The sequence below is a fragment of the Muntiacus reevesi genome, chromosome 18, assembly GCF_963930625.1.
Source record: "Muntiacus reevesi chromosome 18, mMunRee1.1, whole genome shotgun sequence".
Classification (NCBI taxonomy): Eukaryota; Metazoa; Chordata; class Mammalia; order Artiodactyla; family Cervidae; genus Muntiacus; species Muntiacus reevesi.
The window spans coordinates 55,241,867-55,269,518 of NC_089266.1; the positions used below are offsets into that span (position 1 = coordinate 55,241,867).

Here is a 27,652-nt window from a genome sequence, read left to right on the forward strand (position 1 = left end):
ATGTACCACAACTTCTTTATCCATTCATCTGTCGATGGGCATCTAGGTTGCTTCCATGTTCTAGCTACTGTAAATAGTGCTGCAATGAACAATGGGATACATGTTTCTCTTTCAATTTTGGTTTCCTCAGGATTTATGCCTAGGAATGGGATTGCTGGGTCATATGGTGGTTTTACTCCTAGTTTTTTAAGGGATCTCCATACCATCTTCCATAGTGGCTGGATCAATTTACATTGCCACCAACAGTGCAAGAGTGTTCCCTTTTCCCCGCACCCTCTCCAGCATTTATTGTTTGTAGACATTTTGATGAGGGCCATTCTGACTAGTGTGAGGTAATATTTCATTGTAGTTTTGATTTGCATTTCTCTAATAATGAGCGATGTTGATATCTTTTCATGTGTTTGTTAGCCATCTGTATGTCTTCTTTGGAGAAATGTCTCTTTAGGTCTTTTCCCCACTTTTTCATTGGGTTGTTTGTTTTTCTGACATTGAGTTGTATGAGCTGCTTGTATATTTTGGAAATTAATCCTTTGTCAGTTGTTTCATTTGCTATTATTTTCTGCCATCCTGAGGGCTGTCTTTTCACCTTGCTTATAGTTTCCTTTGCTGTGCAGAAGTTTTTAAGCTTAATCAGGTCCCACTTGTTTACTTTTGTTTTTATTTCCATTACTCTAGGAGGTGGGTCATAGAGGACCTTGTTTTGATTTATGTCATTGAGTGTTCTGCCCATGTTTTCCTCTAAGAGTTTATAGTTTCTAGTCTTACATTTAGGTCTTTAATGCATTTTGAGTTTATCTTTGTGTATGGTGTTATGAAGTGTTCTAATTTCATTCTTTTATATGTAGCTGTCCAGTTTTCCCAGTACCATTTATTGAAGAGGCTGTCTTTGCCCCATTGTATATCCTTTCCTCCTTTGTCAAAAATAAGGTGCCCATAGGCACATGGGTTTATTTCTGGGCTTTCTATCTTGTTCCACCAGACTATATTTCTGTTTTTATGTCAGTACCATACTGTCTTGATGACTGTAGCTTTGTACAATAATCTGAAGTCAAGAAGGTTGATTCCTCCAACTCCATTCTTCTTTCTCAAGACTGCTTTGGCTATTCAGGGTCTGTTGTGTTTCCGTAAGAATTGTGAATTTTTTTTTGTTCTAGCTCTGTGAAAAATGCCTTTGGTAACTTGATAGGGATTGCATTAAATCTGTAGATTGCATTTGATAGTATTGTCATTTTCACAATACTGATTCTTCCTACCCAGGAACATGGAATATCACTCCATCTGTTTATGTCATCTTTGATTTCTTTCCTTGGTGTCTTATAATTTTCTGTGTACAGTTCTTCTGTCTCCTTAGGTAAGTTTATTTCTAGATATTTAATTCTTTTTGTTGCAATGGTGAATGAGATTGATTCCTTAATTTCTCTTCCTGATATTTCATTGTTAGTATATAGAAATGCAAGTGATTTCTGTGTACTGATTTTGAATCCTGCCACTTTGCTAAATTCACTGATTAGCTCTAGTAATTTTCTGATACTATCTTTAGGGTTTTCTATGTACAATGTCATGTCTTCTGCAAACAGTGAGACCTTTACTTCTTCTTTTCCAGTCTAGATTCCTTTAACTTTTTTTTCTCCTCTGATTGCTGTAGCTAGGATTTCCAGAATTTTGTTGAATAATAGTAGTGAAAGTGGACACCCTTGTTTTGTTCCTGATCTTAGGGGGAATGCTTTCAGTTTTTCATCACTGAGAATAATCTTTGCTGTCGGCTTATCATATACAGCCTTTACTATGTTGAAGTAGTTTCCTTCTATGCCCATGTTTTGAAGAGTTTTAAACATAAATGGGTGTTGAATTTTGTCAACGGCTTTTTCTGTACCCATTGAGATGATCATATAGTTTTTATCTTTCAATTTGTTAACATGGTGTATCATATTGATTAATTTGCATATATTGAAGAATCCTTGCATTCCTGAAATAAACCCAACTTGATCATGCTGTATGAACTTTTTGATGTGTTGCTGAATACTGTTTGCTAAAATTTTGTAGAGGATTTTTGCATCTATGTTCATCAGTGATGTTGGCTTGTAGTTCTCTTTTTCAAGTGTTGTTTTTGTCTGGTTTTGCTATCAGGGTGATGGTGGCCTCGTAGAATGAATTTGGAAGTGTTCCTTCCTCTGCAATTTTTTAAAAGAGTTTTAGGAGGATAAGCATTGGCTTTTTCTCTAAATGTTTGATAGAATTCTCCTTTGAAGCCATCTGGTCTTGGGCTTTTTTGGGGGGGCGGGGCAGATTGTTTATCACAGCTTCAATTTCAGTGCTTGTAATTAGGTTGTTCATAATTTCTATTTCTTACTGGTTCAGTCTTGGAAGAATGAACTTTTCTAAGTATCTGTCCATTTCTTCCAGGGTATCTATTTTATTGCCATATAGTTGTTCATAATAGTCTCTTATAATCCTTTGTATTTCTGCACTGTCTGCTGTAACTTCTCCTTTTTCATTTCTAGTTTTGTTGATTTGATTCTTATCTCTGTTTTCCTTGATGAGTCTGGCTAAGGGTTTGTCGATTTTATCTTTTTAAAGAAGCATCTTTTAGTTTTATTAATCTTTCCTGTTGCTTCTTTCATTTATTTTTCATTCATTTCTGCTTGTATCTTTATGATTTCTTTCCTTCTATTAATTTGGGTTTTCTTTCTTCCTTCTTCTTTTTCCAGTTGCTTTAGATGTAAAGTTAGGTTGTCTATTTGATGTTTTTCTTGTTTCTTGAGGTAGGATTGTATTGCTCTAAACTTCCCTCTTTGGAGTGCTTTTGTTGCATCCCATAGCTTTTGAGTTGTTGTGCTTTCATTGTCATTTGTTTCTACAATTTTTTTTATTTCCCTTTTCATTTCTTTAGTAAACTGTTGGTTATTCAGAAACATTGTTTAATTTCTATGTGTTTGTATTTCTTACAGTTTTTTTCTTTTAGTTGATATCTAGTCTCATAGCATTGTGATTGGAGAAGGTTCTTGACATGATTTCAATTTTCTTAGGTTTACTGAGGTTTGATTTGTGACCCAAGATGTGGTTTATCCTGGAGAATATTCCATGTGCACTTGGGAAGAAGGTGTATTCTTTTGCATTTGGATGGAATGTCCTGAAGATATCAATGAGACCCATCTCATCTAATATATAATTTGAGTCTTGTGTTTCCTTATTAATTTTCTGTTTTGATGATCTGTCCATTGGTGTGAGTGGGGTGTTAAAGTCTCCTACTATTATTGTGTTACTGTCAATTTCTCCCTTTATGTCTATTATTGTTTATCTTAATTATTGAGGTGCGCCTATGTTGGGTGCATAGATATTTACAATCGTTATGTCTTCCTCTTGGATTGATCCCTTGATCATTATGTAGTGTCTTTCCTTACCTCTTGTGATCTTCTTTATTTTAAGGTATATTTTGTCTGATATAAGGATTGCTACTCCAACTTTCTTTTCCTTCCCATTTACATGGAATATATTTTTCCATCCTCTCACTTTCAATCTATTTGTGTTTTGAGGTCTGAAGTGGATTTCTTATAGACAACATATATATGGGTCTTGTTTTTGTATCCATTCAGCCAGTCTGTGTCTTTTGGCTGTAGCATTTAATCCATTTACATTTAAAGTAATTATTGATATATATGTTCCTATCGCCATTTTCTAATTGTTTGGGGTTGATTTTGTAGATCTTTTTTCTTCTGTTGTATTTCTTGACTATTTAAGTCCATTTAACATTTGTTGTAAAGCTGGTTTGGTGGTACTCTATTCTCTTAACTTTTGCTTGTCTGAAAAGCTTTTTATTTCTCCATCAGTTTTAAATGAGATGCTTGCTGAATACAATAATCTTGGTTGTAGATTTTTCCCTTTCAGTACTTTAAATATATCCTGCCATTCCCTTCTGGCCTACAGAGTTTCTGCTGAAAGATCAGTTGTTAAGAGTATGGAGTTTCCATTGTATGTTCCGTGTTGTGTCTCCCTTGCTGCTTTTAATATTCCTTCTTTGTGTTTAATATTTGGTAGTTTGACTAGTATGTTTCTCTTTGGGTTTATCCTGTATGGGACTCTTTGCACCTCTTGAACTTGATTGACTATTTCCTTTTCCACACTGGGGAAATTTTCAACTATAATCTCTTCAAAAATTTTCTCATACCCTTTCTTTTTCTCTTCTTTTTCTGAGACCACTATAAATGTTGGTGTGTTTGATACATTCTCAGAGGTCTCTGAGACTGTCCTCAGCTCTTTGCATTCTTTTTACTTTATTCTCCCCTTCAGAAGTTATTTCCACCATTTTACCTTCCAGCTCACTGATTCTTCTGCTTCAGATATTCTGCTATTGATTCTTTCTAAAATATTCTTAATTCCAGTAATTGTGTTGTTCATCTCTGTATGTTTATTCTTTAATTCTTCTAGGTCTTTGTTAATTGATTCTTGCATTTTCTCCATTTTGTTTTCAAGGTTTTTGATCTATCATTATTCTGAATTCTTTTTCAGCTAATTTTCCTATTCCCTCTTCATTTATTTGGACTTCTGTGTTTCCAGTTTGTCCCTTCATTTGTGCAGTATTCCTCTGCCTTTTCTTTCTTTCCTTTTTTTTTTTTTTTTTTTAAAGTTATTGTGTTTGAGGTTTCCTTTTCCCAGGCTTCAAGGAAAGTTGAATTCTTTCCTTGAAGAAGGTTGAATTCTTTCTTCCTTTTGATTCCTGCCCTCCTAAGGTTGGTCCAGTAATGTGTGTGAGCTTCATATAGGGTGAGATTTATGCTGAGTTTTTGTTTGTTTGTTTTTCCTCTGATGGGCATGGCTGAGTGAGGTGAAAGTTATACTTTTATCTGCAGACAAAAGTAGTGGATCCTCCTCATCCCTCGCCCTTCATTCCCCCAAAGCTCTATCTTGGGACCAGCATCTTCATACTGCCTTATACCACACCCTCCTCCTGAGAGAGAACTGAGGCTCTGACATATCTGTCTATCCAGTCGTATGCTCAGGGATCTCAGGGATGAAGGAATAAGGACGAGAGAGAGAGAGAGGTGGCCTTGATCAGTGGCAGGAAATAGAAGCAGGCCACACCAGGTGCTCAGCTTTAAGCTTTGGTGGTTTTACCCATGAATAAACAGGCTCCATTAAGTGTCATGGGTACAATAACTGTTCCAACAATCATGCTGGTACACAGAAGGGTGGGAGAAAGTAGAATAGTCCTGTCATCCGGAAGTAAAAAATCCCATGATGCTATCAGATTCTGATCCCACCTCGAGAATGGGAGTGGAAGCTTCTCTTTCATGGAGGTAAGTGTGTTCTCATGGCAATTAAATATCTGCTTCCCTCTGAAAGGTAAAACTTTCTCTCAACCCTGCCTGGTGAGCCACAGAGTTTTACTCAAGAGGCCAGGCTCTCAACAGTTTAGTAGATTATCAGCATACAAAAGAACAAACAGTCCCTGGGAAAAATACAGTCTGCCTCTCAGGGAGACTGAGAGGCAGCCTACTCACTGATTAGAAGACCCATGAAAGAACAAACACAGACCCTTCTCACAGTGCCCGACAGTGGGCTTAAAAAACATAAGAAGTCAAACCATCAACCAGATCTTGGTATTTTGCCATGTTGTGTCACTTGTGGGGTCTTAGTTCTCTGCCCAGGGATCAAATCCGTAACTTCAGCAGTGAAAGGACAGAGTCCTATCCCCTGGACCTCTAGGGAATTCCCAGATCTTTTTTTATACCAACATTTTCTTGGTCTAAGTCAATGATGTGAACCTCTGCAAACCATCAACCATCATGTCACTCTGTCTACTGACATAGGAACCAATCTAAAGCTCCATTTAGACCTGACTGTAGTTCCCTAGAAAACTTATGCAAGTGACCTATGGCCCTATCCTGCCAGGAGAATTTCTCAGCACTGTTCAGGGAACCACATTCACTCCCAAGTGGCCACTAATTTAAAAATAAGGGAAAGTGAGTTTTAAAGTAGATGCTGCTTTCATCTTAAGACACTCTTTTACTTTCAATCTTACCTTTCAGTTCCCGCCGTTCCTCATCTCTAGGGCCCTCTCCTGACTCCAAAGTCAGAACCTCCTTGAGGACCATACAAGATGCTCTGCATACATCAATGGTTATCAAAGTCTGATCCCTGGACCAGGAATTTCTATGTAACCAGAGAATTCCTTAAAAAGAAAATAAAAAAGAGGAAGGAGGAAGAGGAGAAAGAGAAGAAGGAGGAGAAAGAGAGAAAGGCGAAGTAGAAGGAAAAAAGAAGTAAAAAGGAAACTCCGAATCCAGATGCACGAATCAAAATTAGAAGCTGGGTTCTTTCTGTTAATTTTTACAGGCAGTGCAGGTGATTCTGGTGCACTAGCATTTCAACATACACAAAAGTAGGGAGGACAGAATAATCAACCTCTATGTGAAAGGGGAGTTTTTCCAAAGGACCATCCCTTCAAGTTCCACCACGCTCAATTAAATTTGAAAGAGACACATGTACCCCAATGTTCACTGCAGCACTGTTTATAATAGCCAGGACATGGAAGCAACCTAGATGCCCATCAGCCAACGAATGGATAAGAAAGCTGTTGTACATATACACAATGGAATATTACTCAGCCATTAAAAAGAATTCATTTGAATCAGTTCTAATGAGGTAGATGAAACTGGAGCCCATTATAGAGTGAAGTAAACCAGAAAGAAAAACACCAATACAGCATACAAATGCATATATATGGAATTTAGAAAGATGGTAACGATAACCCTATATGCAAGACAGAAAAAGAGACACAGATGTATAGAACAGACTTTTGGACTCTATGGGAGAAGACAAGGGTGGGATGATCTGAGAGAACAGCATCAAAACATGTATACTATCAAGGGTGAAACAGATCGCCAGTCCAGGTTGGATGTATGAGACAAGTGCTCAGGGCTGGTGCCCTGGGGTGACCCCGAGGGATGGGATGGGGAGGGAGGTGGGAAGGGGGTTCAGGATGGGGAACACATGTAAATCCATGGCTGATTCATGTCAATGTATGGCAAAAACCTCTACAATATTTTAAAGTAATTAGCCTCCAACTAATAAAAATAAATGGGAAAAAAAAAAGAAAACATACACATGAAAAAAAAAATTGGGAAAAAAAATTAAATTTGGACTCTAAGTAAATCTTGCTAATGTCCTTAGAGCTCCCCAAACAATTTTGTTGTGCTTGAGCTGTGAGAAACACTCTCTGATCAATTTCTCCTCCAGATATTTTCAGGAGACTATCCCTCATTTTACTTCTATTTCCACTTGATTGTTACTTCTGGAAGAGAGACTTTCCATATTCTATTTATCTAAAGGACATCACAACACCCCTGGATACTCTCCACCATAACATCTCTGTATTCCTTCATCCCACTTTGCTTTCTTTGTAGAGATTTTTCAGCTGCCATTTCATTATATACTATGAGTGTATTATCATCAGTGAATATGGTTTATTGTTCAAGAAGCTCATTTATTGAACCAGCAGCTCCAAATCCCTGTTCCCTGCATATCTGCAGCACCTACAAAGCAGTACCACATAGTAGGCATTTCATGAATAGCTCCTAAATAAATGAATGAGAGTGGGGAGGAGCAGAGATTTTAATCCAAAGCTACATGCCTCCAAAACCCATGTTCTTCCTGAGGTAGCACATGGACTAGCACACAGTGGCTTTGCACTGGTTTTGCTTGGTTTGGGGAAAGAGAAGTTACTTCTGAATTGAAGCAAGCTGCATATTTTTGTACTGAGTTCTTCAAAGTCAACTGGTTCATATCTGGTTACTAGTTATGAGGTCTTGTATGGTTCACCTAACAACTCTGGGTTTTATGCCATCCGTAAAATAGGAAAATAAGCCTGTATCTCTCTTCTAATTCTTAAGAGGGATAAATGAAAACTATTATGAAGAAGCATTTTGTATATTAAAGCACCTGTAAAGATAAGTTACTACCATTATTACCTGGGCAAAAAAACAGAAGGTAAAACAGGGAAACTGAGAAAAAGAAAAGAAAATTTTTTTTAAAAAATGAGAGGAAAATATGACAGTGTGGGACACAATGATTTTGAAGAGAATTTCTAAGTTTAAAATTCTGTGATTAAATAGGAAAAAAGAAAATTAAAATCTATCAAAAGTAGCAATTTGTCCAAGATTCAGAATTATTTGTGTCTACTAAAATCACAATCTGTTTTATTTTAAAATGTTATCTATTTGTTACATTGTAAACTCTCTCAAGTACTTCTACACTTAAATCTTTTCCAAACATATAATAATAGCTTTGTTATAGCATCATTTAAATCATAGTCACAGCTCACTGCGGTTTCTTAACCAATTGTTCACAATCCTAGAACCTTACATTAGGGCTGATATGAGGACTAAATAAGGCAATGCCTGCAAAGCACTTAAACAGTTCCTGGACCCTAAGACAACATGCAATGTGTTCACTATTACCGTAGCTGTTATTATTAGTTCATCAATCAACAGTGCCAGAGGAGGGAGTTGATAGATCACAGCCTCTCTTTCAGGTACTTGACTGAGCTGTGGTGTGTAAGATGGAAGGGGTAGAGGGCAACTTAAGGCCAAGAAGCTAGTTAGCAGCTCACTGGATTTCTTCATGTACAATACCCTGAACACCCACTCTCTGAAAAGTCCAGTCTCTTCTTTACCTATATTCAAACCTAAGATACGCCCTACCACACAAATACCACTGACATCAACCAAGGAGGGGGAATCCATGTCCTTTTCAGGCAAGGGTATGGGGCTAATAATCAGGCAGACCCACATTATAACACTATCACTAACTTCTAACAAACCACTTTTCCTGTTGGGTAGACCTCAGACCTGAGAATAATTTCAGTTTACCTCTTCACCTCCTGCTTCCACAAGTGGCAAAGTTAGCTGGAGGCACCACCCCAGAAGAAGTTGTTCCTCCTGGTTCTGGAAGACTCCTGGGGTCCGGACAGGCTGCAGCCTCCCAGGGGTCCCCTGCATGCTGCTAACTTACCTTGTTCAGTGGTCGCTGGTAGACCCTAACAACTGAGGTGACCACTGGCATCTCCCAGCCTGATATCTGGAGACGCTGTAGTTCTGCACAGGCCTCCTGGAACTCCTCATCAGAGAACCTGCTGGCAGAGGCCATTCTTCCACAGCCACAGCCCTTCTGCCTGCAAGGGAGGCCACACACAGGCTTGGTATGTGTTAAAGATCAGGGCAAGAGTGTGGCCCAGGGTGATTGGCAGGAATCCTAAAAGAGATAGGGTAGAAGGCAGGACTTATCAATGTACTTGGTAGCAATGTAGCCCACTTTCCTGTTAAGAGCCATCTGGTTCTCTTTTTAATTTCACTTTCACTTTTCTCCAAGATTCCTTCTTCCCATGCTCAAATTCATCTGTATACCAAAAGTTGTTGTTGTTGTTGTATGTGTGTGTGTATGTGTGTATTTTAAGGACGCTTAAAGTAGGAATAAAAGAAAAAACTGGAAACATTAAAAGGGACTGATGATGATGATATGAAACCCATCCCACATTCTGGGTGCCCTAAAAAAATCTAGAGCTGTGTATCCCAGGAAGTTCCCAAAGGAAGACTAAAGGGGGTCTTGAATTAGCACCAGAGAAGGCCACTCCTGCTTTCAAAGCCTTAACCTTCTACAGAAAACTGGGATAAATGTATAACCCAGATCTGTCTATTTCTGTGGCCAGGGGGAATGTCAAACAGCTAATATATATTAACATGAGGTAGCTCCAGTTATAAATTATTCTTGCTTGAGATTTTGGCCTTAAGCTTTTTGCACTGAGGCCTACAGTATTATCAGGTGAGCTGGCAAGGGAGCAGGAGTTAGCTTGAACATGAATACTGAGCTAAGACAGGGGAGAGTTCCAGAGGTGCTAGAAGTTAGATTATACGCAGTATTGCTGAGACTGTACCTGTCTTCATCTTCACTTTTTGAAGAGGCTTTTCCAATAAATTGCACCCAGTCAGTGGAACAAGAATTAGACTGGTAGAAACTGACCAATCTAACAAGCCAGATGGACACAATCTCCAAGGTCTTTTTCAAAGCAAGAATATCCAATGAGATGGATGAAACGGGAGCCCATTATACAGAGTGAAGTAAGCCAGAAAGATAAAGAACATTACAGCATACTAACACATATATATGGAATTTAGAAAGATGGTAATGATAACCCTATATGCAAAACAGAAAAAGAGACACAGAAGTACAGAACAGACTTTTGAACTCTGTGGGAGAAGGTGAGGGTGGGATGTTTTGAAAGAACAGCATGTATATTATCTATGGTGAAACAGATCACCAGCCCAGGTGGGATGCATGAGACAAGTGCTCGGGCCTGGTGCACTGGGAAGACCCAGAGGAATCGGGTGGAGAGGGAGGTGGGAGGGGGGATCGGGATGGGGAATACATGTAACTCTATGGCTGATTCATATCAATGTATGACAAAACCCACTGAAATGTTGTGAAGTAATTAGCCTCTAAATAATAAAAAAAAAAAATTAAAAAAAAAAAAAAAACCACCAGCAGGGCATTAAAAAATACCACATTTAGTTAGGTTAAATCCCCCCCCAAAAAAGAATATCCAGACCAGTAATTAGATCACCAAAGCTAGAATCTGAACTAGTAAACTAGAGGTGTAAACAGACTAGATAAAGGAGAGGACATCAGGGCTGCAGCTCTAAATTGTGGACTTGGTGAACGCAGGGGAAGAAAGCAGAAGTGAACTGCAACCCAAATGTACCCAATCCCTCCTGGAAACCAATCTTGTCAGTACATCTCAGATCTGATTAATGGCAAGCAGTATGGGAGCTCTTCAGTTATCCAGGGTCCTTGAATCTACAATCTCAAATAACAATACAAACCTGGAGGATGAGTATTGTTGCATTATTCATCTCCCTCAAGAACAGGGAAGGGAGCTCAACCTCTAGCTAGGGAGCATCAGTAAAAGCAGCTGTGGCCAGCTGGAGGCTCAGAAGCAGTGAAAGCAAGGCTGGGCTAATGCAGCACTGAAAAAGTTGTAGCTGTTAACATGTTCACAACAGGTACCACACAGGAGCTCTGCTGATTATTGTCTAGACTGGAATCCACTAAAAACAGCATTTCCTGCCACAAAGAATTGTATGACCTTGATATGCAGAAATGAAAGGAAGGGGAGACTGGGAACCATCCTGTCACCTTAAAGCAAAATGCAAACCTGATGGTTACTTTTTTCATAAGATTCTCTTAAATATCTACATGCGAATTTTGCTTTCTCAGTGCATTTCCCAATCTCCTCTTTTTTAGTTATTTTGGGGGAAAATTTTTAAAGGATGCATCTACGTGTTTTTTCACTCAAAAATTTAGCTTTGTGCCTAAGATGCTATGTTAATGGTAAAGACAATGTATTTTATTCAATGGAGGTCAGTGTTGAAATTTATCAGCAAAATAGAATAAATATTTGTAGTACTAGGGCAAAAAGTCTAACAGGAGGTTACAGCTGCATATAGAAGACAAAAATAAATTCTAACCCTCTTTGTCCAACACATCAACTTTCTTTTAAAAACTAGCTATTTAATATTATGGATTTCCCAAGTGGTTTAGTGGTAAAAAAAATTCACCTGCAAATGTAGGAAATGCAGGTTCAATCCCTGGGTTGGGAAGGCCCCCTAGAGAATGAAATGGAAACCCATTCCAGTACTCTTGCCTGGGAAATCCCATGACAGAGGAGCCTGGTGGGCATCAGTCCATGGGGTCACAAAAGAGCTGGACGTGACTTAGTGACTGAAACAACAACAATTTAATATCTCCCAAATGATAATGATATTTTTTTTTAACCATTGGAATGTGAACCCTAGTAGGGCAAGGGATTTTTGTCTGTTTTATTTACTGTAGTTTTTCTAATACATTTCTTTTTCTTGGGGATGGTCTTGATCACTGCCTCCCGTACAAGGTCGTGAACCTCCATCCATAGTTCTTCAGGCACTCTGTCTATCAGATCTAATCCCTTGAATCTATTTCTCACTCCCACTGTATAATCATAAGGGATTTCATTTAGGTCATACCTGAATGGTCTAGTGCTTTTCCCTACTTTCTTCAATTTAAGACTGAATTTGCCAATAAGCAGCTCATGATTGGAGCCACAGTCAGCTCCTGGTCTTGTTTTTGCTGACTCCATAGAGCATCTCTATCTTTGACAGCAAAGAATATAATCAATCTAATTTCAGTATTGGCCATCTGGTGATGTACATGTGTAAAGTCATCTCTTGTTGGAAGAGGGAGTTTGCCATGACCAGGGCGTTCTATTGGCAAAACTCTATTAATCTTTGCCCTGCTTCATTTTGTACTCCAATGCCAAATTTGCTTGTTACTCCAGGTATCTCTTGAATTCCTACTTTTGCATTCCAGTCCCCTATAATGAAAAGGACATCTTTCTTGGGTATTAGTTCTAGAAGGTCTCATAGGTCTTCATAGAACCATTCAATTTCAGCTTCTTCAGCATTCCTAGTTGGGGCATAGACTTGGATTACTGTGATATTGAATGGTTTGCCTTGGAAATGAACAGAGATCGTTTTGTCATTTTTGATACTGAACCTGAATGGCATTTCAAGCTCTTGTGTTGACTACGAGAGAGGGCTACTCCATTTCTTCTAAGGGATTCTTGCCCACAGTAGTAGATATAATGGTCATCTGAATTACATTCACCCATTCCAGTCCATTTTAGTTCACTGATTCCTAAAATTGTCAGTGCTCACTCTTGCCATCTCCTGTGTAACCACTTCCAATTTGCCTTGATTCATGGACCTAACATTCCAGGTTCCTATGCAATATTGCTCTTTGCAGCATCGGACTTTACTTCCATCACTAGTCACAGCCACAACTGGGCGTTTTTCACTGTGGCTCTGTCTCTTCATTCTTTCTGAAGTTATTTCTCCACTCTTCTCCAGAAGCATATTGGGCACCTACTGGCCTGGGGAGTTCATCTTTCAGTATCATATATTTTTGCCTCTTCATACTGTTCATGGAGTTCTCAAGCAAGAATACTGAAGTGGTTTGCCATTCCCTTCTCCAGTGGACCATTTCTTGTCAGAACTGCCTACAATTACCTGTCTGCCTTGAGTGGCCCTACACAGCATGGCTCATAGTTTCTTTGAGTTAGACAAGGCTATGGTCCATGTGATCATTAGTTTGATTAGTTTTCTGTGATTGTGGTTTTCATTCTGTCTGCCCTCTGAAGGATAAGGATAAGAGGCTTATGGAAGCTTCCTGGTGAAAGAAACTGACTGTGGGTGAAACTGGGTCTTGTTCTGATGGATGGGGCCATGCTCAGTAAATTTTTAACCCAATTTTCTGTTGATGGGTGAAGTTGTGGTCCCTCCCTGTTGTTTGACCTGAGACCAACACTCAGTGCCCCTGACCCTGAAGCAGGCCATCCCGACCCACACCTCTGCCAGAGACACTCACAGGCAAGTCTGGGTCAGTCTCTTGTGAGGTCACTTTTCCTTTCTCCTGGGTCCTGGTGTGCACAAGGTTTTATTTGTGCCCTCTAAGAGTCTGTTTCCCCAGTTCTATGTAAGTTCTGTAATCAAATCCCACCGGCCTCCAAAGTCAAATTCTCTAAGGATTCTCAGACTCTTTGCCATATCTCCAGGTTGGGAAATCTGCTGTAGGTCCTAGAACTTTCTTAACAGAGCAATAATTTCTTGGTATAACTGTTACGAGGTTTGTGGGTCATCTGCTTGATGACTCTGTGGTGGGGTTAATGGTGAACTCCTCAAGAGGGCTTATGCCACAGGCTGTGTGACCCAGGTAGTTGCATTCAGAGTGCTTGCCCCTGAGGCAGGCCACAGATGGCCTGTGCCTCTGCAAGAAACTCAAACACAGGTCTGGCTCAGTCTCTGTGGGGCCTCTGGGTCCTGGTGCAAACCAGGTTTTGTTTTAGCCTTCTGAGCATTTCTGGCAGGTAGAGGATTTGATTCTAAATGCGATTTCACCCCTCCTACCATCTTTCTGGGATTTCTTCTTTGCCCTTGGACGTGGGATATCTTCTTCTGGTGGGATTCAACATTCTCTTGTTGCTGGTTGTTCAGCAGCAAGTTGTAATTTTGCAGTTCTCACAGGAGAAGATGAGTGCACGTCCTTCTACTCCACCATCTTGCCAATTAATCACTTGCCAGTGATCAAGACCATGCCCTAGAAAAAGAAATGCAAAAAGGAAAAATGGTTGTCTGGGGAAGACTTACAAATATCTGAGAAAAGAAGAGAAGCCTAAGTCAAAGGAGAAAATGAAAGATATACTCATTTGATGCAGAGTTCCAAAGAATAGCAAGGAGAGATAACAAAGCCTTCTTCAGTGACCAGTGTAAAGAAATAGAGGAAAACAATAGAATGGGGAAGACTAGAGATCTCTTCAAGAAAGTTAGAGATACCAAGGGAACATTTTATGCAAATATGAGCACAATAAAGGACAGAAATAGTATGGACCAAACAGAAGCAGAAGATATACAGAAGAGGTGACCAGAATACACAGAAGAACTATACAGAAAAGATCCTCATCACCCAGATAATCACAATAGTGTGATCACTCATCTAAAGCCAGACATCCTGGAATGTGAAGTCAAGAGGGCCATAGGAGGCATCACTATGAACAAAGCTAGTGGGAGTGATGGAAATCCAGTTGAGCTATTTCAAATCCTAAAAGATGATGCTGTTAAAGTACTGCACTCAATATACCAGAAAATTTGGAAAACTCAGCAGTGGCCACAGGACTGGAAAAGTCCGTTTTCATTTCAATGCCTAAGAAGGGCAATGCCAAAGAATGTTCAAACTACCCCACAATTGCACCCATCTCACATGCTATCAAAGTAATGCTCAAAGTTCTCCCAGCCAGGCCTCAGCAGTACATGAATGCTGAACTTCCAGATGTTCAACCTGGGCTTAGAAAAGGCAGAGGAATCAGAGATCAATTTGCCAATATCTGTTGGATCATAGAAAAAGCAAGAGAATTTCGGGAAAAAAATCTAGTTCTGCTTTATTGATTACATCAAAGCCTTTGACTGTGTGGATCACAACAAACTGGAAAATTCTGAAAGAGATGGGAATACCAGACCACCTTACCTGCCTCCTGAGAAATATGTATGCAGGTTAAGAAGAAAAGTTAGAACCAGACATGGAACAACAGACTGGTTCCAAATTGGGAACGGAGTACTTCAAGGCTGCATATTGTCACTCTGCTAATTTAACTTATATGCGGAGAACATCATGTGAAATGCCGGGCTGGATGAAGCACACACTGGAATCAAGATTGCCGGGAGAAATATCAATGATCTCAGATATGCAGATGACACCACCCTTGTGGCAGAAAGTGAAGAGGAACTAAAGAGCCCCTTGATAAAAGTGAAAGAGGAGAGTGTAAAAGTTGGCTTAAAACTCAACATTCAGAAACAAAGATCATGGCATCTGTCCCCATCACTTCATGGCAAATAGATGGGGAAACAATGGACATAGTGAGAGACTTTATTTTCTTGGGCTCCAAAATCACTGTAGATGATGACTGTAGCCATGAAATTAAAAGATGCTTGCTCCTTGGAAGAAAAGCTCTGGCCAACCTAGACAGCATATTAAAAAGCAGAGGCATTACTTTGCTGACAAAGGTCCATCTGATCAAAGATGTGTATAGGTGTGAGAGTTGAACTATAAAGAAATTTGAGTGCTTAGGAATTGATGCTTTTGAACTTTGATGTTTGGAGAAGACTCTTGAGAGTCCCTTGGACTCCAAGGAGTTCCAGCCAGTAAATCCTAAAAGAAATCAGTACTGAATATTCATTGGAAGGACTGACGTCGAAGCTAAAACTCCAATACTTTGACCACCTGATGGGAAGAACTGACTCCTTGGAAAAGACCCTGATGTTGGGAAGGATTGAAGGCAGGAGGAGAAGGGGGCAACGGAAGATGAGATGGTTGGATGGCATCACCAATTCGATTGACATGAATTTGAGCAAGCTCTGGGAGTTGGTGACGGACCAGGAAGCCTGGTGGACTGCAGTTCATGGAGTTGCAATGAATCAGACATGACTGAGCCACTGAACTGTTTTGTTTTGTTTTGTTTTTCCTAATGCATAGAATGTAGCTAACACTCAGTAAATACTGTGAAATAATGAGAGAAACTATTTTGAAATCATTGTATCTGCTTATGAACAGCCTCAAACAATTTCAGTGTTTCAACAATGACTCAACTTCTCCCCTGGCATTATTCTTGCCCTCCCATTACTTACCCAATCTATCAAGAAGGGTTTGGATTTACTGAAAACTAGGGGATGGCTCTCTGATCCTGATCACTGCAATATGTTCTGCTCTGATTCCTAAGAACCCAGTGGAAAAACCACAGGATGAAATGAGGCCACAAAAGTTCTTGGGACTATTTTAGAATGCACAGAAAGCAGAGAGGACAGTCATTGAAAGGCAATTTCCTTTCCAGCCTCTGCTCTTTATCACAGATAGTGTAATGGAAGAATTCATTTCTTCCCTTTAGAATTTGCATTTGGTTACTTAAATTAATTTTCACTCTCTAAGAAACTCTTATTGTAACCATGTTTTTAGTTAATACCTGCAACAAAATTTCCATTAATGGTGGGTACCATTATACCACCTCGCACAAAAGAAGTGATCATGCCTGTGGCTTCTTTTGTACTTGGATCATTTTAAGCTATTCACAATCACCTTTGTCTGGAATAGCCACAGTCAAGGTATTGATTTTTCCAAGTTCAGTCAAATATCCTGGAATGTTTTTCAAGATTTCCAACACTGGGGATTTGAAAAGATCCTAAGCATAATTGGTTTGGGTTCCCATTTTCTTCTTAATTGCTGAACCCCAAAAGAACATTGAATCCATGTGCTTCATAGTTATATCTACAAAACTCATCTAAGTTTTCCTTGGTAAAATTATGTTTGTCTTCATGAGCCTAACACCTTCCTTCTCACGTTTTATTTCTTAGAAATAGGAAGTGGACAAAGGTAAAAGTAACAGGAATCAGTTTCACACACAAGAATGAATCTGTAAAATCAGATGCCAAAGGGGGAGGGTCAACCGTCTCACTTCTAGAATTACAGCTGTGACACATCTGAGGGGGGAGTTGAGGGCATCTCTAGAACAAATGTCCTGAGAAAGCCAGAGAACAGAGCTAATGGGGGGACAGAGTCCTCTCCACCTCATATCCAGCAGCACCTGGGATCCAACACCTCGCCACAGTACCGTGCTGAGAAAGTTGGAAGCAGACTTTTCACTAACTCCTGCTGTTTGGTGGTTAGTTATATTGTAAACACAGGACTTGGAGCACAAGAAGACTCACAAAACCCAAGCTATGACCCTTTAATAAGACCCTAACACTCAAAGTGAGACAAAAATGGGTCAATCCTACCTCCTGACTATTATGGTACTTACTGGTTTTGTGACCACAGGCAAGATCATTGTCTCTGAACTTAACCAGTTTTTCACTCTAAATAAATACAATAAAACTCTCCTGACCCTAAGGTTAGAATTTAGAGCTTACCACAGTGCCTGGCATTAGCATAGCAACCAGTTAATATGTGTCATAATTGGCTATTTATTTTTAATAACAGCATTATTGAAGTATCATTCATATATTGTACAATTAATGCACTTAAAATTTACACTTCAGTGACTTTGTGTATATTTACAGAGTTGTGCAATCATTACCACATTCAATTTTAGGGCATCTTATCATCCCAAAAGAAACTTCATATCTGTTAACTCCCAATTCTGGGTGACCACTAGCCTACACTTTGTCTCTGTGGATTTGCCTATTCTGGGCATTTCATATAAATGGAATGATGCAATATATGGTCCCTTGAGGCTAACTTCTTTCACTTGGTATGATATTCTCAAGGTTCATCCTATCTTAGTACATCATCTAAATATATATAATGTAAAAGCATTTTCTCTCATTCTTTAGGTTGCTTTCATTTTTTGATATATTTTGAAGCAGAAAATTTATCAGTTTTGATGAAATCCAACTTACCTATTTTTTTTCTTTTTTTCCTTGTGCTTTTACTGTCATATCTAAGAAATTGTTGTGAAATCCAGTGTTATGAAGATTTTCCCCCAAGTTTTCTTCTAAGCTTTCTATAGTTTTAGTTCTAGTATTTAGGAATTTGATCTATTTTAAGGTAATTTTTGTATACGTTGTGAGATAGGAGTCCAAGTTCATTCTTTTGTATGTGTTTAACCAGTTGTCCTAGCATTATTTGTTGAAAAAGTTAGACCCTTTTCTTCACTGAATCTTTTGCCACTCCCTTTAGACTATGGTTCAGCTGGTAAAGAGTCTGTCTGCAATATGGGAGACCTGGGTTGGAAGATCCTCTGGGGAAGGGAAAGACTACCCTCTCGAGTACTCTGGCCTACAGAACTCCATGGACTGTATAGTACATGGGCTCACAAAGAGTTAGACATGACTGAGTGACTTTCACTTCACTTAGAAAATCAACTGATGGTAACTGAGAAGGTTTACTTTTGACTATCAATTTTCATCCATTGATCTTTGTTTATCCTCATGCTAATACAACACTGTCCTGATTATTATTGATTTGTATTAAACTTTTAAGTCAGAAACTGTAAATCTTTCAACTGTTTTCTTCTTTCAAGCTTTTTTCTAATTACAAGTCATCTGAAAATACAGTTTTACATCTTCCTTTCCTATCTAAATGTCTTTTCCTTCTTTTTCTTGACCAGTTGCCCTAGTCACATCCTCTAATTCAATTTTTAATAGGAATGGGAAGAGCAGACAACCTTTTCTTGCTTCTGATCTTAAGGGGAAAGAATCCTTCATTATTAAGAATAAGATTAGCTGCTGGTTTTTCATGGATGGTCTTTCACAGGTTAAGTTCTTTCACACTAAGAGTATTTATCATGAAGGAATGATACTGTTACTATACAAAAACACAGCTGTTCTGTCTTCCCTTTTCTCTACCTCTCTCTATATTCCCTTTTTTGGTTTCTTTCCAGAGTCTGGTAGGACACAGAACTACCACAGGAAAGGAAGCCACGGGCTGCTGTGCATCCACTCCCTGAAGTGCCGTGAGCAGCACCTGCCACCCTTCCCTCCTGCCTGCACTCCTGACCCATGATGCCCTTGTTTTCTGGCACAAGCTGCATCCCCCCCACTTTGATCTGCTTTTCTGGGCCACTGTCTCCTGGCTCTGGGGCCCCTGGCTTCCTGTCACTCTCCTTCAGAGTTCAGATCCCCTTTCTGTCTCTTCCCAGTTCTCCTAGACTGCTTTGGCAGCTACTGGTGTCTGGGCAGCTAAAGGCTGTTTTCCAGATGGCAAAGTTTCCTTTTCACTCATGTACCAGTATGACTCCACAAATATTTTATGAAAACTTTTTAATGCCCTTCATTGTGCTTGTTTGATACAGATAACACTCACAATTGTCTCATGATTTTGTTCCTAGTTTGGTCTTATTTTTCAAAAGACTAAACAAAGGCTCTATGTGGCTAATTTGTCTGAGACTACACAGTAAGTGGCAGAGCCAAAACTGGAGTACAGTTTTGTCCATTTAGAGCAAAAGAGAGGGACATACATTTAGTAGTAATCACTAAGATAAAACTCAGGGCATCATTTGCATGTTGGAAGAGCAAGAAAGAACTAGAAAACAGCTATGTCTCATTTCAACACAAGGCTTCTATTTTTCTGGCTTTTGCTGACTTGTACAGCCTCATTTTCTGAAAAACATATCCGTCACTCAGGACAAGCCAGACCACATCAATCTGTCTCTAATCCTGTGCCTTTTCATGGGCTTATATCTCTGCCCGTCTCTTCTCCTCAACTGCTAACTTGTAGATGCCTGGCCAATTCCTATTCCTACTTAAAGGCCCAATAAAGAAATCACTTTCCACAGGAAGTCTTTCTAACCTACACCAGGCTATGCTTCATCATTTGCCACACCACTTATATCACAATGCTCACCACATTCATGCTCTCCCCCTTTCCCCCAACAACAAACCACCAATAAAACATCAGGATCTTGAAGGTCTTTTCCATGGTGAGTTCTACTCTGTCATCCTGGACTCAAGGAATTCCTAGCCCAGTGCTTCTTAAATGATTGATTTGATCTTTAGGATGAGCTCTTATTGACAGATGCCCTTCCTGGGAGAAGCTATAAACCACATCCCTACCCAAAGAGAGAAATGATTGTGACAGTTTCATGCTTCCTTTAATTGTGAAGAATCTGTATCTAACGCAAGAGGCTCAGATGTGTGAAATCTGAACTTAAAGCAGTAAAACCACTTTTCACTCTGCAAACCACTATTCACAGTCACCAGGTCACCGTGAGGCAGACCTTAGGAAAAATGATGATACAAAGGAAGAATCCAAAGGCCTCACTTCAAACACAAGGCAAGAGCACCCTAGCCTTCTTAGATATTTCTCAACATCCAGGGGTCCAGAGTCATTGCCCAAGATCACCATCAGGTTGAAAAGCACAAGCCATTCTTGTCTTCAGTTACTAAACACAATGACCGTTTCACTTGTGACTCAGCGCCATCTCAGTGAAAAGAAGCCAGCTGCATGAAAGTATTTCTGGATCCTTTGTCTCAGCTCTGAGAGCTAAACCTTAACCCAGTCGATCTCGTTTTGTTTTCTCCTCAAAGAGAAGGCTTTCAGGTCAGACCTAGGATGACAGTCCTAACAGCCCCTGAAGGGTTCTTGGCATTAATCCTCCCCAATTTCCCTCCAAGCCCTGGCACATCTAGGGCTTGAGGCACATGTGTTATCTTCATTTAAGCATGAATGTTGGAGCACTGGGCATTTTTTTTTTTCTGGACTTTCTGATAACTTGTTTATAAAATGTGGTTTTAAGAAATACTACTCCTGGTCATTTATCTAACAGACCATACTGTGATCTGTAAGCTCCATTTTTCTTAAAGCTTTCACATTCTATTAAAAGGAAATCCTGACCAGAAAATTTACTCAGGCAGAGGAGTTCACCTGAGGTTGAAACTGTAAAGTGTCTAATTATCTTTCAACTATTGGTTGCATATGATCTTTACCTCAGTCCTTGGAAATAAAGGCAATGTACAGCAAATGCTCTACAAATGTTCACTTAGCAAATGTTTCGGAAAGGATAAGAGCATGTTGGGAATAAATCACATGGTCTTTAGTACATTTTAATGTTATTGCCTGTTAACAGGCAGAGTGGCATGCCAGCTCATGAAAGACTACCCATATTTTAAGGAATTGATAGATTTCTGAATTGTTGAGCTTATGGTGTACCTGTTGTAAAGTTGAAAGGGCTGTCAGAACAGGATGCCTTGTCTGGGGGAGCTGACTTAGGGGAAGCTGTGAATCATAGATTGTCTTTCCATTCTGATAATATCCAGGCCATTAGCCCACTCTGAGTAATGGTATTTGAGGCTTTTCATATAAGACTATCTAGCTTTCCACTTCAGGGGTTATATTAATTCTAAAACCAAGTAATCTAATTTAACCTTACTCAAACAGTAGTAGGTTCAAGATCGTTTGCCAAACTCTGTGGAAGAATAGAAGCATGCTTTAGAAGCTCATTTGTTCCATTTCTATGAAATATCCAAGATAGGCAAATCCGTAGAGAAAAAAATTAGATTAGTGGTTTTCTACAACTGGGAAGATGGAGTAATTGAATGATTGGCTTAAAGGATGTGGGGTTTCTCTGGGGAGGGTAATAAAATATTCTTAATTATGGTGAGGGTTGCACAACTGTGTATATAGTAAAGCCCTGAACTGTACACTTTAGGTGGACAAATTGTATGGTATGTGAATTATAGTCAATAAAATTGCTTTAAGAACCACAAAAAAACACTTGCTCTTGAAAACAGAGAAAAGATGTTAATACTTTCAGGTGGAAACATGAGAACTAAAGTCAGGTTCCATGGGGGCGGAGGGAGACCCACACAGCATAGCTCCCTTCTGGTTTTGGGCTTTCCTTTCCTCTGAAGCAGTCATCTTTTCTCGCAAGACATGTTTAGGTCTGGGAGGGTGGGAGAGAGGGACTTACAGTAGCAGGAAGAGAGAATCTAATAACTGACTAGAAATGAAACCCACAGGGAGTTGGTGAAAGGTGTCCTGAGTGCGAAAGCCCCAGACCTGAGCCTCTTGGTGGGGTCCTGATGCTGGTCCTACTTCCTGAACAACTGGTCACAAGCACTGTGTCTTTTTCAAAGAGGGGACGAGAGAGAGTGATGGTCCATCAACTGAGATGTTTCTCCCGCCACCTTAGCTTCTCCAGTCTAAAGACAATTTCTCCAGAAACGAACCATTCCCCCCACCCCCAACACACAGACCTGTGATCCTGGGGCAAATGGCTCTGGAGTCAGGGCTGTCCACAAAACAAAAAAACAAGGGCTACCCTTGAAGCAATTTATAAACCAAATATTGTCCAATATACAAACAACAGAAAACCTTTTTTTTTTTTCAGGCCAGGCAGGCTGCCATAGAAATTATTCGGACAGAATAATAAATTACATCGCATACCTAAAGGATTTGTTTTTTATTCAGGGGGACTTATTTTATTTGAAAGAGTCATCATCATCTTCCCTCTCTCCAAACCCCTCTCTGCCACCATTTTGTTAGCTCTCCAATTTCCAATATTAAATCAAAAGCAAATTTAACAGCAGTATTTAATACAAATGATTCCAAATAACTTCTAGTGTGATCATACTTTCCAAACTTTTATAAGTATACAACTGATAAATTGTTTTTATATGTAATATTAGACAGTCAAGAAGTGTTGTGTATAAGCATTTTGGAGAAAAGGTTCATCAGGAGAATATTCTGCATGAGTGTGACTCTGAGCTCCAGGGTTAGTCTGTTCTGTACCTGTGGGCCTCTGCTTCCTCACTCTGGCAATGCAGACCTACCATTGTTTGGTGCCGTTTTTGCCTGCATTCCTGTGGTGGAAGCAAAGTCTGAGCTGAGTACTGATTTAAGGAGATGGTGGAGCATGGGAGCAGGAAGCCCAGTTTTTCCTCTCTTCTCAGAAGTGCCTGCAGCTGGGTGACAGTTGCGCCAGTGTCATATTGGGGTCCTTTGGAGTTGCTGGATCAAACTAAGATGAGTGATATGGTGTCATTCCTGCTCCTCTGCTCCCCGTTTCCCTGGGAGAAACAGAGAGAAAAAGCTCTCTTTTCCACTGCATGCAGCCATCTGCCTTCCATGACAAGGCAAGTAATGCCCTTGGGAAGCTGCCAACTTTCGGTGGTGGAACTTGAACCCTTGGCCTCCCAGGAAAAAGTAGTGAAGCTCCCAGCTGAGTAACACGGACCTATTTCCTGAGTGAGTGACTGAACAGAGACAGAGGAATGTGAAGCATTTTCCCCTCCCCTCACCCAGTCTTGGAAAGGCTGCTGGCACAGCCAGAGATGCCCTCCTCTGGGTGTAACTGCTGGGCTACTGCCAAGCCTGTGGAGGGCAGCGCTGTTTGTCAGCTTGTTGGTGAGTGTCCTTACCGTCAGTTTTCCTAACTTGAAAATAACTAGAATGAAGACTCCTTTTAAAAACCTGTTTTCCCCCCTTCTTTTCCTTCTCCCATCTTCTTACTAACAGCTGTCTTATTTTTCGTTGGAGTCATGACTACATGGCAGAATAGAAAATTTTGCTCTTTCCTGGATTGTCATGCTTCTGCATGCCCTGGAATGGATATCAATAAGCTTACGCTCAAGCATGGAGATGCAAGCATCAGAGAGGTCAGTGGGAAAAAACGATGGAAAAAAGAGTGGCACAGACAGTAAAGAATCTACCTTCAGTGCAGGACACCTGGGTTTGATCCCTGGGTTGGGAAGATTCCCTAAAGAATGGAATGGCAAGCCACTCCACTATTCTTGCCTGGAGAATTCCATGGACACAGGAAACTGGTGGGGCTACAGTCCATGGGATTGCAAAGAGTCAGACACAACGGAGTGACTAACACGTGTGTGTGTGTGTGTGTGTGTGTGTGTGGGTGTGAGTGCACGCGCACATGCGTGTGCATGCTCATGCGAGCATGTTTATCACTCGATCGTGTCTGACTCTTTTCAACCCCATGGACTGTAGCCCCACCAGTTTCCTGCGTCCATGGAATTCTCCAGGGAAGAATACTGGAGTGACTTGCCATTCCCACTGACTCTAGTCTATGCAGTGCATGGGTGGTTCAGTGGTGGAATTCTCACCTGCCACTCGGGAGGCCTGGGTTCGATTACCAGCCCATGCAGCCAGTTCCCCCCTTGGGGCTTCCCTCATAGCTCAGTTGGTAAAGAATCTGCCTGCAATGCAGGAGACCCTGGTTCGATCACTGGGTTGGGAAGATGGCCCGGAGAAGGAATAGGCTACCCACTCCAGTATCCTGGCCTGGAGAATCCCATACTGTATAGTCCATGGGGTCTCAAAGAGACACGACTGAGTGACCTCCCCTTTCACTTTCACCTTTCAAGTCTATGATGGCAGTCACATAAAAATGGACAGTATATGAGCAAAGATTAGCAAGGATCATAAAGAACCAAAACAGAATGTGAATATTTTCTGTGTTAAACTGTTTCTAGTGTTTCTATTACAGTGTTTAAAAGTTGTCTCTTTTTAATGAGAAGAGAAAGGGAAATGTATTACAAATAATTAACCCACACAAAGCAGCCCTGCTTCTGTTAGTATCTTAATAACTGGATATAAAGCTAATCTTCAATCTGCCATTCCTTCTATTTCCCTCCATGTCTTGCCAGGCATGACTCTGACTCAAACATTCTGCAAGGAGTTTCCACTGCTCTCATGAAGAAAGGTGACAATTCCCAAGACTGCAGAGGGCAAATCACTGGTAATCTTCCAGAAAGGATGTCAGAACCAAAGGGTCCTTCTCACACCTCAGTGACAGGGTTCTGAACCTTCAAAAGTTGGGCCAGGTACCCATATGTCCCCTTCAGTTGACTCCCAATCAGATGGGATAAGAAGGACTTCCTGACATGAATAACTGCCCTGGACATCCTGACCTCCAGACTAGGTGAAGTTGCAGCTCAGTAACTCCATCCTCCGCCCCAATGTCTGTCTGCAGGTTACCTACGTCACCCTTAGAACACAGAGGTTAGGGTTGAGAATTGTGACTTGGGTTTAGTGAGCTCTGCTGGCAAAGTTGGCAGTCTGACTTACTTTTCTGAAATTGCTTGTCTCGCTCCTCTCTTCGTGCTCAGGCTCAACAGCCAGGGAAGGAAAGAATCCAATCCAGAACCCATACAATGTATGTGCAGGTATAGCTGTTATTGTTAGTGTTATACATATATTGTAGCTGCTATTAACAATAGCTGCTATTGTTAATGTTATACATATATTGTAGCTGCTATTAACAATAGCTGCTATTGTTAATGTTATATATAGCAACCGTGACAAAATGATTGGGCTCAGGTCTTGGTTCATTCATTTGTTGTCTTTGATTAATGATTTATGTCTAAGTAATCACTTTCCCTCTTTGTAACATGAGGGACGTACTAGAGCCTTCTCCATATGGTTGATGTGAGGATGAAATGAAATGATCCTTGGAAAGTGTTCCCATGGTGCCCAGCACATGGTGAGAACTCAATAATAAATGTTAGTAGTGATGTTGTTATCATCATCTTTATTACTTCACTCAGCATGACACCCTCTAAGTCCATTCGTGTCACTGCAAATGGCTTTATTTCATTATTTTTAATGGCTGGGTAATACTGTATTGTATGTATGTACATGTGTGTGTGTGTGTGTGTGTATAAGAGAAGTTGTGGTATATATTTATAAGGAATGTTATTGAACATTCCTTAAACAACATTTATGTTGTTTCCATGTCTTGGCTATTGTAAACAGTGCTTCAATGAGCATCGGGGTGCATGTATATTTTCAGACCATGTTTTTCTCTGGATTTATGTCCAGGAGCAGGATTGCAGGATCATATGGTAGCTCTATTTTTAGCTTTGTAAGGAACCTCCATTCTGTTCTCCATAGTGGCTATACTAATTTACATTCCCACCAACAGTGCAGGAGGGTTCCCTTCTCCCCACACCCTCTCCAGCATTTGTTGTTTGTAGATTTTTTGATGATAGCCATTCTGACAAGTCTGAGGCGATATCTCACTGTAGATTTGATTTGCATTACTCTAATAACTAAGCTATTTTGAACATTTTTTCATGTGCCAATTGACCATCTGTAAGTCCTCTTTAGAGAAATGTCTGTTTGGGCCTTCTGTCCATTCACTGAGTGGGTTGCTTGCTTTGATTCTATTAAGTATCATAAGCTGTTTGTAAGTTTTGGAGACTAATCCTTTATCACTCACATCATTTGCAAATACTTTCTCCTGATCTGTGGGTTGTCTCTTCATTTTGGTTATTTTTCCTTTGCTGTGCAAAAGTTTTTGAGTTTAAGTAGATTCCATTTGTTTATTTTTTAATTTTATTTCCATTACTCTGAGAGATGGATTAGAAAAGATGTTGCTGTGACTTGTGTCAGAGAATGTTCTGCCTATGTTTTCCCTTAAGAGTTTTATAGTGTCCAGTCTAACATTTAGGTCTTTAATCCATTTTGGATTTATTTTTGTGTATGGAGTTAAGGAATGATCTAATTTCATTTTTTACCTGTGGCTGCCCAGTTTTCCCAGCACTATTTGCTGAAGATACTGTCTTTCCAACATCATGCACTCTTGCCTCCTTTGTCATAGATTAATTGACTATAGCTGCCTCAGTTTATTTCTGGGTTTTCTATTCTATTCCATTGATCTATATTTCTATCTTTGTCCAGCACCATACTGTTTTGATTATTGTAGCTTTGTAGTATACGGTGAAGTTAGGAAGCCTGTTCCTCCAGCTCCTTTTGTTTTTTAGATTGGTTTGGCTATTTGGGGTCTTTTGTGTCTCCATACAAATTCGGAAATATTTTTGTTCTAGTTCTGTGAGAAACATCATTGGTAATTTGATAGGGATTGATTGCACTGAATTTGTGGATTGCCTTGGGTGGTATAGTTGTTTTAACAGTATTGATTCTTCCAGTCCATGAACATGATATATCTTTACATATGTTTATGTCTTCTTCAGTTTCATCAGCATTTATAGTTTTCAGAATATAGGCCTTTTGTGTCCTTAGGTAGGTTTATTCCTAGGTATTTTATTCTTTTTGATACAATGCTAAATGCATCAAATTTACCATTTGAATTTCTTGAATTTTTCTTTCTAGTCTTTCATTGTGAGTATATAGAAATACAACAGACTTTTGTGTATTAATTTTGTAACTTACAACTTTACCAAATTCATTGATGTGTTCTAGTAGCTTTCTGGCAGCTTCTGTAGTGTCTTCTATGTATAGTATCATGTCATCTGCAAACAGTGACAGTTTGACCTCTTTGCAGTCTGGATTCCCTGTACTTCTTTTTCCTCTCTGATTGCTCAAGCTAGGACTTCTAAAACTGTTGAATGAAAGTGGTGAGAGTGGATATCCTTGTCTTGTTCCTGATCTTAAAGGATTCCTGATCTTTCAGCTTTTCACCATTGAGCATGATGCTAGCTGTAGGTTTGTCACATATGCCCTTTATCATTTTGAAGTATGAATCCTCTATGCCCCACTTTGTGGAGAGTTTTTATCATAAATGGGTGCTTAATTTTGTTAAAAGCCTTTTCTGCATCTATTGAGATGA

General features: G+C 39.9%; 1 protein-coding gene across 1 annotated transcript in view; it reads right to left on the minus strand.

Annotated features, from left to right (window-relative positions):
• LOC136149818 (phosphatidylcholine transfer protein-like) overlaps positions 1-9,104 on the minus strand; it is a 32,298-nt gene extending 23,194 nt beyond the window's left edge. Inside the window, exon 1 of the mRNA XM_065910403.1 lies at positions 9,010-9,104. Within this exon, the coding sequence (XP_065766475.1) occupies positions 9,010-9,060 (51 nt within the window). The 5' untranslated portion in view covers positions 9,061-9,104. The remainder of the gene's footprint in view (positions 1-9,009) is intronic.
• Between the last annotated feature and the right edge of the window lie 18,548 nt (positions 9,105-27,652).